The following is a 13,053-nucleotide window of genomic DNA, read 5'->3' on the forward strand; positions in this document are numbered from 1 at the left end:
CAGCGCGTCCCAGGCCAAACTGGTGAGGTCACGGCGTCTGGAAATGACATCACTGTGCCGGCACTGGAGGCGCTTCCCGCAGGAAGCATCCCACAGGAGATGGCCTTGGGCCTTTGTGTCGAGGCTGGAAGGAGCCTGGAGGAACACCTCCTCCACGCCTTCATAGGGTCATTGGGTTGGAGAAGACCTCTAAGGTCATCAAATCCAATTGTCAACCCAACACTGCTGACCAGGCTTTGCTGGGAAACCCCTCAGGGCTTGTTCTGTAGCTCCTTCCAGCTGTGCTCATGCGTTGCTAATGCTGCTGCTGGTTTCCTCCCATCCCACAAGCCGATTAAAGCTGGGCTAATGACCTGTAAGCAGTAGAGTCACAGTGTCTTCCACCAGCGTGGAGCACAGCAGCTTGGACAAGACCTCTGAGACCATCAAGTCCAGCCCATGACCTAACACCACCACACTGGCCAGACCATGGCACTAAGTGCCACATCCAGCCTCTCCTTAAACACCTCCAGGGATGCTGATCCATCCAGCCTCTCCTTAAACACCTCCAGGGTGCTGATTCACCACCTCCCTGGGCAGTCCATTCCAATGCCTGATCACCTTTTCTGTGAAAAAGTGCTTTCTAACATCCAGCCTAAACCTCCCCTGGCGCAGCTTCAGGCTATGCTTTCTCGTCTTGTCATGAGTTGCTTAGGACAAGAGCCTGACCCCCATGTGACTACAACCTCCCTTCAGGTAGTAGTAGAGACCCAGGTCCCCCCTGAGTCAGGGTGTCTTCCACCAGCATGCTTTGCTGCTTGGACAAGACTTCTCCTGTGAGCAGCAGCAACTGGAAGTTAGGGGTTACATCACTTCTGTTGTTTATTTCTTATTCAGTCTTTCCTTTGAACAAGGGCGAAGTTGGAACTTTGCTTTTGGATGCGGATCAGTTTTAGAATGGAGCAGGTTCAGGTCATTTGTTAAGACCTTCAAGAGTCTATGGGACGAATAGGGTTAAAGGAAGGAAAACTACAGCAGCAGTGAGGTCCCATGGGACAGTCTTCAGGGGTCTGAGGAGATTTGTCTCCTTGTTTGCAGGAGGGGAGATTAGTTGAAGCTTGACACTCACTGAACTGTCTGATATCACAAGTGCTTCCCAGCTGCCTCTGTGGTGTCTTCCTGGGACTATAAACCTGCTTGTGGTGCTCCACACACTGGGTCATGAGCCTCTGGGATCTGGAGACCGTGATGGTCAGGATCCACCCAGCTGGGAATCACCTGGGATCTTGTGCTTAAGCAAATTCACCGGTCTGGTGGAGGCTGGGTGTGTGGAGTGATGTCATCTTGCTTTTCATGAATTTTACCAGAAAAGCTTCATTTATTAAAAAATAGCTTATCAAAATACTTGGTGCATATGTTAAAGATAGAAAGTGTGTTGGATCTTAGCAGGAGCTGTGAAAACACTGCCTTTATTTTGCTGAACACTTCATTGCCAGCTGTAAAGCACGGCTACCTCTAGCCCTGCACATTCCAGTAAACATCTCTTATCCAGCCTATAACATTAAATCAGGGTAAATCATTATGTTTCATTGAACTGTGTAGGAGAATGTGTGCAGCAACACCTATTTTGAGTGCTTGGCTGGATCTTTTTCTCCCTAACTTCACAGTTTACCTTCAGGGCTGATGGATGTTGATGCTTGTGTAGGAGAAGGCAGTATCCCAGCACACTGCTGTTGGGTAGATGAGGTGCTCTGGAGGTCTGTGTTGACCATGGAGCTGGTGAAGCTTGCAAACTGGAGTCATGGTGCAGATGGGCAGAGGCAAAGGTGGCTGCAGAGTTAGTGCTTTAGTACGTTACGCTGCCGAATAAAGCAGCTGAGACCTCCAGAGATACCCAAAAGCACATCGTTCCTCTTAGGGCCACGTGGAGATGAGTCTTCTTCGAGCACACTGGACCTGTGAGAAGATAGCGATCTGCCTGCCTGAAGCTTGGTTAGTAATAATAAAGTATTTAGGATAGCAATTTGCATTTCAGCAGCACCTTTAATTCACGGCTCTCCAAATGCTGTACAGCCATTGATCAACATAGCCTCACAACAACCCTGTGAGGTAGGTGGATATGATCATCCCCACTGCTGTGGGGACAATGAGGCCACCAAGGAGGAGGGACTTGGAGCAGTCATGCTGGGATTTGGCCCAGCACTGGGCCACTGGCGTCCCATTAGTCCTTCAGCCTCAGATTGGGCTTTCCTAATGGACTCAATGTGGGACTATGCTGATTAACGAGCCTGTGACTGGCTGGCACAGACTATAAAGGCCGTTCATCTAGGGCAGAGGTTTATTAGTGAAGTAGATGATGCCTTGGTGCTATTCCTGCTGCTGGAATACTCAGTCTTTGAATAGAGTTAGATACCAACCATTGAGCTTAGCAGGCTGTAACTGGAGAAAGCCCTTAGACCCCAGGTGGGGAAGCTATGTGGGTTGCTACTGTAAAGGTATTGATCAGAAAGGGTGTAATAATTTATGTGTAAAGTCTACCCTTGCTCTTTCCCCAGAGGAAATAAAAAGGAACCTAGAAAGTCACCGCTGGTTGTCACGTGTCAGCTTCAAGCCCTGGGCCCTTGGCTTCATAGCACCTGCAAAAGGAACAAAACACGGTGCATCAGGAGCCTGCTTGGGCTGGCAAAAGAAGTTAAGCAACGTGCTTTCTTGAACTCAATCCCAGCTTTAAAATGGCTGAAAATGATGTGAATAACTCATGGGGAATGGCTCTGAGGGTGCTAATGGGAATGTGCTCCAATATCGCCTGCAGAGCAGGAGCGGGTGAGCTTGGGCTAGAGGGTGAGACCTTCACTTCACAAAGGCTGACTTATCTACCTCGTCATTTAATGACAAACCACTCCAGCTCTGCTGCCTGGCCCCAGTGATGGCACACATATACGTGGGGTATATTTGATGCCTTGAGTTCAGGCAGCTTGGATAAACCTGAGAGGGGCACCCAAACTTTTCACCAGGCTCACTGAACTGGTTTGGACCTTCAAGAGTTTGGTGGCAGCTGCTTTTTATTATCTTTCTGAAGGAATAAGAGAAGGAATAAGGCATGCCCTTAACCAGCAGGATAAATAACCCTCTAAAAAGCAAGACATAAAAGGGAAACCTTTTCTGACGGCGGGTAACTCATGCTGTTGTTCATGTTGATGTTCTTCATGGAGATCAGAGTGATGCTGTTGTCCTTCTGGCTTGGGCTTGCCGAGCAGCTGTGAGGAAGAGAAGGCAGCATTAACTCCTATGGAAAATGAGAGAAGAGAGTTTCTCTGCACACAGCTGGAGGCAAACAGGCAAGGCTGAGGCTGGCTGGTACACAGGACCAGGGTTGAACTGAGCTGCTGTCCTGATTCAGAGCCATCCTTAGTGTCAAATTCTCCATCCCCTGTCTGAACACAGGTTCAGAGATTTCTGGGAAAACAAACTCGGATGTGGTGCTGGTTTGCCTGACAGAAAGCACTGTTGTCACCTGTGTCACTTGTAGGCATAACTGGGGAGCAGTTTGGATCTGGATCTCAGTGACTGAATTATCTTCCAGCCCCACAGCCATTACCAGCACTGGAACAAAAGGAAACATCACCATGTCCCTCTGTCCTATGCCCTTAAGTTTATTTATCATAGAAAGGGCGCCCTGGGTATTTTTACTTTCAATGCTGCTGCTCATGCATTGCCAGCATGTCTTAAAAGTGAGAGTTACAAGTGTTCGTGTCTTGGTTTTGCTGGGATAGGATCACTGAACCAGTCTTCTCTTCAGGAAAGCTGTGTTTCTGCAAAGACCATACTGGATTTCATGGGAACAAAGTTGATAAGACACTTGGTTTTAGTTTTTGGCTAGCACTGGTATGTGGTGATCAAGGTCCTGAGCTAACAGGTACAGACAGCAGTGGGAGCAAAAAGCCAGGGCAGTTGACCCCAAGGTGATCCCAAGATGGCCAACTAAAATTATTTCATACCACAAACATCACACTTACTATAAACTGGGGACTTTGCTGGGGACAGCCCTCTTACCTTAATGACTGTCGCCCCAAGAGGGTCTCACCTGTCATTGAACTCCCAAGGCCTACACCCCCGTTCATTGTGACCATCACAGCTTGTGAGCACTCTGTCAGCTGAGGATAACTCTGTGTACTCTAAATTCGCATTTACATATGCAAATGTGGCACCTAAATACTTAGGGGCTTTGCTCCCTGTGTCCCTTGCCTCTTTCCAAAGCAGGGCTTATTACTTTGGTAGGAGACTATCAGATGGAAAAGTAGGACCAACTTTAGGGTTCCTTCCAGCTCTTTTTTTCCTGCTACTCTCCCACAGCCTCTCTTTTTGGGTAGCAGTGTTGGACCATGGGGTTCAGATGGATCCTCCTCTGTTTAGTGCTTCTCTTCCAAAGGTCTCTGGATTGGGGCCCCCTTATCCTGCTCCTGCTGGATAACAGTAATAGGTGTCTTGGAAGGTATTTTTGGGGACCTGATCGCATCTCACTGAGGGTGCTTTGAGATCCAGAAACCCAGGTTTATTCCTCAAGTCTGTATTGAGGCAAAGAAAGACAAGCAGAAGGTGATGAGTCTTCACAGATATCGGGGAAGCCTTGAAATGAGGCCCCTAAATATTGAATTTCTACCTTAGACTCCATCAGGCAGAGGATGAGGTGCTATCAACACTCATTTTGGGGTTTTACAGGAAATGCTTCCTTGCGCCTGAAATAACCAAAGCAGCCTCTTTTCCTTGCTAAAATTAGTTCTGAAATGAAGCAGGCACTTTCACTAGGTTGTCAAAGTGTGAGCAGCCTTACCTCTCTGATACCATGGAGGTCCCTGGTTTCTGCTTGTCTGGAGGGAGAAAAGCAGTTGAAGATGTACAGGTGAGAAAACATCCCAGCCAAGCAATAAAATAAGTCAGCTGTATTCAGAACTATGTTGTACAGGGTTATAAATGAAGTCCAAATGAGATTAGAGACACCACGGGGGATACTTGAGAGTTGAGTAGAGAAAATTCTTCAGCTAACGTGACACACAGGCAGGACCGAATGCTTTGCTGCCTGTTTAGTCGCTGCCATCCTTTGGTATTTTGGCAGTTACCTGTCTTGCTGCTGCCTCGCACTCCAGCAGGCACTGCTTAGTGGGAAATGGGATTCCCAGGGAAAAGGAGTGACAGACTTCATGCCCACCTCTGGAAATCTCCACATTTAACTGCAGCAAACCTGGGACTGTTTCCTCGTGTGGATGGGTTTAGGCTGGGGCTCTAAATAGGTGGTCCCACTGCATTTCTAGCTGCTGAATCTGTGCTCCAGTTTGGCTTCAAAACCTCCACACCGTGTAAGATTTTTAAAAGCATCTTTTAGGAATCGTAAAGTTTCTGCGTAGAAACTGATGACTTTTTGATTAGGGAAAGGCAAATCACCCCAAGCAAATACCTTCGGAGTCCTTTGAGCGGTTACACTTGAACCTCAGGCTGACCACGCTGACCAGAATGATCACAACCACTATCAGGATCACGATGAAGCTGATGACACCTGGGGATGGAGGAAACAACTGTCTGTGACTGATACAACAACGTGCCTGTCCTCGGCTTCTGGGGTAGCGGAGGCTTTGTCATCACAACTGGGGTAGGAAATCAATACTTTCATTAAAATGAGCATGGTACATAATAGGCAAAGAAGTAAGTAGTCAGTAGAGCAAATGCCTTTACCCTCAAAGGGCTTCTGATCAATACTTAATTGGTAGGGCAGTGCCAGGGGTGCAGAAGTCAGCTGATTACACTGGGGATTGATTGAAGTGAGTATGTCCCTACTGCAGTTGGTAAATATTATCCTAAAGGTGTATAAAGTCAAGTAAATACATAAAATAATGAGGAGAGACAAGCTAAAGACCATGAATGATGTTTTCTGCCTCATAAACCAGTGGCCAAGTGCAGATTTGGTTCTGACATCTGGCCTCAGTAAATCAAACTGTTCTTTGCATGGCAACCTCGTCCTGTTACAGCTGCTTCAGGATTTCTTGTGGCTTCCCTTGGAGGATATAAGCAAATGATACTTAGGAAGTTAACATTTGGCTTTTAAAATGTCCCTTGCATACTGGGCACAACTGGGACTATTTATTAGGTGCTTTATTGCCTGCTGGTGACAAGTCTTTTTCTCAAGAGTTTTCCCTTGCATTCTGAAAACTCTAGGATTGGGCGTGCAGAGGAAGAAAACCATGGAGTCACCTCCGGCGATGCATCTTTGAAGCTGGGTGCCCAAAACAGCATGGCCCTGCAAAACAGATCCCACTCCTTTCCTCAGCTTGCACAAGACCTTACCAAAAGCTGCCACCGTCAGCGGTGATTTGTCATCTGTGGGAGTGGGTGTAGGCAAGTGATCAGAGGACTTCGGTGTTGGGGTGATGGGCTTTGAGGTGCCTACAAGAGGGGAAAAAAGGAGCTTTAGGTAACAGCCTTTCTTCCAAGGCAGCAATGCTAGAGGACCTAACTCTTTACTGAAGAGAATAGCATTGGATCCAGCCAGCCCCGTCAGTGCTAACAGCAAAGTGACCAAGACCGATGTGGGAATCAGAGTGCCTTGGTGTGACCCCTCCTGCAACCATTGTTCCCAGCCTCAACAGGGTGCCCCAAAGTGCTGCTTCTGTGCAGCTTTGCAGGCTTTTCAAGGGCTAGATGGGGTCACCAGGTACTCGTTGGCCGGTCACCATGCTGCCTTAAAGGCAGCAGCGTGATCGCCTTGCTGTTGGCTGTGAAAAGGGTTAGCAACAACCATTGCTCTGCGTGAGAAAGAAAAGAGCACCTTGTGTTGGTGATGTTGTGGTACTCTCACTTCTCCTGGGCTCTTGACCTGCGTAGAGAAACACAGAACGTGAGTCTTGTCCTTGAGCGTCATCTACTACCCAAAAGAATTAATGGGCATGCTGGAGAGGAGAAGGGGTTCACAGTCATGCTGGTGATATCTGGGAAAACATGGAGCTCATACTTGGGCTAACACCTTCCCACCAAACATACTTTGTACTATTTTCCACATCCAAATAGAAGCTCTGGGAATCAAAATTCAAATACCTTTGTATAAACTGTTCAGGTTCTGCAGTCTCAGATGCAGTTTTGGGGCAGATACAGCAATTGAAGGTTATAGATTTGCTATTGCTCATAAATGTTGGGACTTTTAAAAAAATCTGTTTAGGGGAAGAAATCCTGCAGATTATGGGCATGGCACAACTGTTCATCTTGTCCTTGTCCTTGGAATTCGTGGGTGTGCTCTCCTGGGTTATCCAGAAGTAATTAAGCTGGTTTGGGTTGGGATAACTTGTACACCATAGTAGCCTGGCTGTGGCAGCGTAGAGGTTGGTTGGAGCAAGGCATCCAGTTCTCAGTGGGGTAAACTGGCTTATATGAAGCTCTTTGGTTTGTGACATCTGCTTTGCAGATGCCTGTGCAAGCAAGTTTAAAGGTAGTTGAAACTCTGTGTGTTGCACTTGTACAGAGAAAAAAACCTGCTTTGCTGCCTCATGGGTGTGTGTTATACAGCCACATCACCGGCATTGACCTTAACAAACAGCTACAGGCACTGTCAGGAGACTAAAAATGGTGCTTTGGAGCTCCAGAAGATCATCTGTAGGTCAAAAAGGATCTTCTTTCCTCCTTTCCCATCCCTGTCTTCCCAATAATAGCATTGGCCAAAAGTATGTGGTGCCTGGAGAAGAGTGAGCAGCTCCTGGCACTGCAGTGGAGCGCAGGGTGTGCAGCTGCCACTGGGGTTCCTGTCTTGCAGAAAACATCAGTTTCGGATGTAATTGTGCCGAAAGTCAGAAGAAAAAGGAGAAATGGTATGAAAAGGAGAAAAGGTATGAAATAATAACTATTACTGGTTCAGAAACCACACGGAGCAGAACAGTCCTGAGAAGCAGGGACCGCTGCTGTACAATTTTTTCGGCAGTCATCAAACCCTTTGTTTCACTCTGACATTGTTCATCCAGCCACGGGCGGTGGGCAGGAGCTGTGGTTTGCTGAGCCTGGCATGGATACCGTGTCCCTGGGAAGTGTTTGGTCTCACACAACTGGAGACCTCGCTTTTGGAAGCATCAGCACCATTTCTGTAGTCAGAGATGTATGGAGCTTTTCAGATATAAAGCAGGGTTATAATTAATGGCAATCTGCTCTGATGCAAAGGGCTTTTGGCTTAGCTGGGCACAGCCATGCTGGTTGGACATCTGTGCAGGCAGGGCTGACCACGGTTTTTAACCTTGCTTGCGTTAGAGAAGATCAGAGAGGTGCTTGGAGAGGCAGAGCCACTTCTATCTTGGCCACTGCAGGTTTTTGAGACTGAATCTTCAGTGGGGAATCAGCTCGGTTGTCAGATTTCAGCCTTCCCACTCACTTGGACTCTGCCCTTATTCTGAGAAAACTCTCACTGAATTCTCTAACTTTTGCTTACAGGCTGGGTTAAGCAAGGTGTCAAAAGCAAAGTGGTTATTTTTTAAAGGGTGTTATACAAGGGCTCCCTTTTCCTAAACGTAGATCAGTCTTTCAACTGTTCGAGTTCATCCCAGGCAGAGGATGTTAAGTGCATTTGGTCTCATGTTTTTTCACTGCTTGTAAGGATACCAGACATGATTTTGGGTGTTACTGATGGCTCAACCCCAAGATAAAGACAAGTGCTTAGATAACCTGTACTATGTGAACCAAGTAAGCTAATTGCCATGAAATGATCTAAATATACTGTTACTCCATAAAAAGGACAAAGTACCTTGTGGTGGTGAAGCCGCTGTGCTTCTGCTTTCGCTGGACTTTTCATCTGGATAAAGAAAACATGGGAAAGGAGAATTAACTCTTGAAGCTGCTATGAACTGCGCTCTGGAGAGCTGCCAGGTTTCCATGGGGTAGAATAACTCTGTTTGCATGAAGCTTCCCCTGCAATCAAAGGTGAAGATATGCAGCTAGCAAGCTGTGTGGCCAACTTGGAGACTGTACATGAGAGGTGAGCGTGGGAGAGGGCTGGGGAGGCTCCTCCACAAAACATTACCTGGTAAAACACGATCTGGCTTTTCTGATATGGGCTTGCAGTGCTGCTGCTACATCCAGGTCATGGTTGTGTCCATCCCTGTGCTTTTGGACTCAAAGAGATTCAGAAGTTGCTGCTACTGAATGAATAGCATGGCGTGGATTGGCCCGGTCTTTCTGATGCCCTCAGTTTTGCTTGGATAAGGAGAGGAGCATAAACAGCTCCTGCCTAAGCAAAAAATTGAGTTTTCCATACTTACGTCGCGCAGTCAACACCAGCAGCGTTGTAGCAATGGAAGAGGTTTTGTCTGTGGTAGTTTGACCCGCAGAGGTGAGACTCAAGTTGGTCGGTGCTGTTGATTTTACTGAGGGCTCTGTGGAGGAAACGTAGTGTTACTGCAAAGGGCTCTGCTCAACACAGGTTTGGCTGTTGCAAAGAGTCCTTAAGCTCCTTGGGAGCTATGGATCCTCTGCTAGGGAAAGCACAGGCACAAACAGACAAGGAAATAGCTTTCGTCCTGCTCAGAGTCAGGGAGCTTGGCATTACATTTTACACTTTTTTTGGTGTATATTGGTGCTAAGGTGGCAGAGCTCAGGAGACACCTGGAGAAAATCTACTTTTTGCCACTGCTTTTTTCCCCTCTTCAAAAGTTCTTATCACTGGACACTTTAACTGGCTCGAGCTGCCTGGCACCCATGTGCTTGCTTGTTATCTGCCAACTTCTGTGTTTCGTTTCACTGAGAGTCTTTAAGAGAAGCAGTTCAGTTCTCGCAGTGGTCTGGAGGCTCTGTCATCTGCCTCCACCTGCTGCTCAAAGCAGCAGAGCGAGAACATGAAGCCTGTGGATCCACAACAAAACTGGGGAGAAAAAAGCTTTCAATAAGCCCTCTGCAAGGGAAAGTGGATCACCAGCTTGGCGCTTACAGGCAAGTTCTTTGTCTAAACTTTTCTGTCTAATAAAAATGAGAAAAGAGTGAAAATGGTTTTAAGGTTTTCTTTCTTTTTTTTCCCTTTATTCAAATGCTCCACCAAAATGCTTGAATTTAGGAATAAGTTTCTCTTTTTCTGCAAGGAATGGAAACAGAATGTGAGCTCTTTCTGAGATCTTTTTTCCATTGTATTTTTGGGGTCCCTTTGGAGGGGTAGCTATGCTTTGAAAGGGGTCTGTCTCCAAAGATCCAAGTGAGCGACCGATGTGGATCTGGAGTTGGCGAGATCCCTTCTTGTGTATTTGGTTTCGTGTATTTTCAGCCTGAAATGTGTAACTGTCTGCTAACCCCTCCCTATGCCCATTTCCATGGCTTCTCTGTGACCATGGGCACGTGGTGGTGTCCTGAAGCTGGACACCTGAATGAGAGCTAAGGCAGGGTTCAGTCCCTGTGCTGACACAAACGTTGCACAGTTTAGGACAAACCTCTTCCTTTGCTTCCCCTTTTCCTCTTGGAGAAATGGAGAATGTGTTGACCTGTAGTACAGGAGGTGCTGTGGGTGTGCAATGCACTGGAAGTTTTTAGCTTTAAAAAACCCCAGATGTGGTCAGGCTTGTCAGGAGAGCACCACTGATCAGTGAATGTGATGCAGGGAAGCTCTGTTTTCTGGGTTGTGACCCCATTTATTGCTGGCCATGCAGTGGCCATTGCACCCCATTATTGGTGGCCCAGCTGGACTGAAGGTCAGGCCGGTTACAAGCCAGGATGCCCCCCCAGCTGCATTTTTAGGTCTCCAGATGAACATTACCTGAGGTATGGCTCTTTACAACAGGGCTGTGTGCTGTGGTTTGGGATTGACCTGTAACACAAACCGGGAGACATGGAGGTGACGTTTTCCACGTGTGCTCCTTGTTGGAGGGATCCCCATAGGGAGAATGGTCCAGAAAGGGGCCATTATAGCCAAAAAGAGCTGAAGGGATGACGGGGACAAGAGGTGCTAAGGAGAGGGTTTGTCATTGCAGATCACAACCCAGGAGGTACCTGTTACGGCGTGGACAGAGGAGTTTGTGGAGACTGCAGTACCTGAAATGAAAGAATAAAGAGTATTAGTGATGCTCAGCTGCCACTGTCACCAATGCATTGGTGTTCTTGCTGGTCGTGTGGTTTGGGTTTTCCCCATCTTCTCTAGGAATGACTCTGAAATACACAATTTCCGCAGGAGCAAAGAAGCAGTAGCAAATGCTGAGTGCAAAACTATCAGGTTCTGAGTAAATTAGTGCTGGACTTTATTCAGCCAGGAGAAATACCCGGCTCTCCAGATGAAGCTGCACCGGAGAAGGAGCTGTCTCCCTCTGCCACAGGAAAATTCAAGGCCATATAATGATACAAAGTGCAGCCTGGGGACAGACTCTGAGCTGCTTTCCCTGGCAGTGGTGGGAAGTCCTGCAGGTCCACACAGGGCTTTGCTCTCCAGGTATCGTAGGTCTTGCACTGAGTCCCCAGTTTCTCAACTGAAAGGTGTTCCTGTTTGGGTTTTTTTGGGTTTTGTTTTGGATTTCTGACAAGCATCCCTACACCAGTCCCCTGTGTTGCCTACTCTCAGGATCCCTGGTGTTTCTCTTTAAGCCCCAGCTCCCGGAGTCCCGTAATTAGATGAGGTGCTGACTAAAAATGCTGCCATTTAAAATGGGAAAAAGAAATGTCTTGTTGCCAGACTTGGGGACAAGAACTGGAGAGTGTAAATGCACTTTAAACGTTCAAATCAAACCTAACTGGTTTAACTTTGAAAAGGTGGCTGACTTTGATTCTGTTATTTTTGAAAAGCACATCCTGACTGGTATTTTTAAATGGTTATTGCTGGTGAACCTGGTGCTGCCTGTAGATAAGATTTATGAAAGAAACTGCATTACAGTTACAGAAACCAGCTGAATCTGATCCCACCAGTGATCCACCTCACCAGAGTCCCACAAAAGCTACATTTTTTGGACATAAAGGTACAGTAAGTGGATGTTGAATCCTTCCAGCTCACTGTCCCCTTGTAACGCCGCGTGGCTCCACTGCAATGGTGGTCAATGATGGGGTGCAGTGGCTTTGCAGGATCGGCCTTGCCAGCAATGTCCTGATCCTCACCAGGAGGCAGTGCAGGCTGTGAATGTCATGGCGGGTACCTGTGCTGAGGGTGTCTGAAAGAGGTCAGATGAACGACCTGATGGTGGTGCATATCTGCAACGAGATCTTCAGCATCCCATGTGCGTGGGTCATTGGGGCTTGGCTCAGAGCCCGCCCCGATTGATCTCATTTTTCTCATGAATTGCGCTGAAGCCGTAATTGTTTCTTTGTTTGAGGCTTTATGACAATGATCTCAGCCAAACAGGAACCAAAACAGTGTGTAAACCACAGGGAATACATAATAAAACATGGTCTCTTTCCAGATAGGATTTGGCTGTGAAAATCAGACCTGACTTTTTAGATCTTTTCCATGCTTTTCTCTTCTAGCTTACTGGGCAAAAACTGTCAGGTTTAGTCCATGAGAGAGGAGACATGATCAGATCTTTAATTCCATGGAGATGAAGGGCCTGATTAGTTTTCTAGATTCACTTGGAACAGGATGATAAAATAAGGACTTTTAACTACAGCAAGGAAAAGGGAGGCTGAGCACTAGAAATCAGCCTTAACATAAGGATAGTGAGTTGCTAGGAGTGATTGCGTAGGAGAATTATGAGATCCCAGGAGTTTGCCAAGTTTTCTCTTTGTCACTGGGCTTCCTCTTCTTAAACAGCCTTACAACACAATTTCTGGATGTTCGTTTGGAAATGCTTTAAGATACTGTATGCATTCAGCACAAAATATAACGTGCTGAGACCATCATGGGGGTTGGTATCATCCAGCAGCTGCCATACTCAAGCAGCTCCTTTTTCTCTGAAATTCTCTTGCAGGAGCTATTGTCTGTTTTCTCATGGGGAGAAGTAGCTGCTTGTAACACATTTGCTTCTTGAAATTATCCCAGGTGCTTTTTAGCCTACATGGCACATGAAAGCAGCAAGAATTGCTGAAGAAAGAGCTATTGTCTACAATTAGTCTTTGTCAAAGGAGAAGGGGGATAAAAAGGTACTGAGCTGGCAG

At 47.0% G+C, this 13,053-nt stretch overlaps 1 protein-coding gene across 1 annotated transcript; it reads right to left on the reverse strand.

Annotated features, from left to right (window-relative positions):
* Nucleotides 1–3,136: 3,136 nt before the first annotated feature.
* On the reverse strand, nucleotides 3,137–11,013 carry ECSCR (endothelial cell surface expressed chemotaxis and apoptosis regulator; the record flags this gene model as incomplete). The annotated part of the gene is made up of 9 exons (XM_010179500.1): nucleotides 3,137–3,236; nucleotides 4,811–4,847; nucleotides 5,432–5,530; nucleotides 6,316–6,414; nucleotides 6,767–6,844; nucleotides 8,747–8,794; nucleotides 9,261–9,374; nucleotides 10,739–10,789; nucleotides 10,972–11,013. Coding segments are annotated over 9 exons (668 nt in total), but the record flags the coding sequence as incomplete, so codon positions are not given.
* Between the last annotated feature and the right edge of the window lie 2,040 nt (nucleotides 11,014–13,053).

This window comes from Mesitornis unicolor, unplaced genomic scaffold, assembly GCF_000695765.1.
Source record: "Mesitornis unicolor isolate BGI_N332 unplaced genomic scaffold, ASM69576v1 scaffold11142, whole genome shotgun sequence".
In the NCBI taxonomy this organism is placed as follows: Eukaryota; Metazoa; Chordata; class Aves; order Mesitornithiformes; family Mesitornithidae; genus Mesitornis; species Mesitornis unicolor.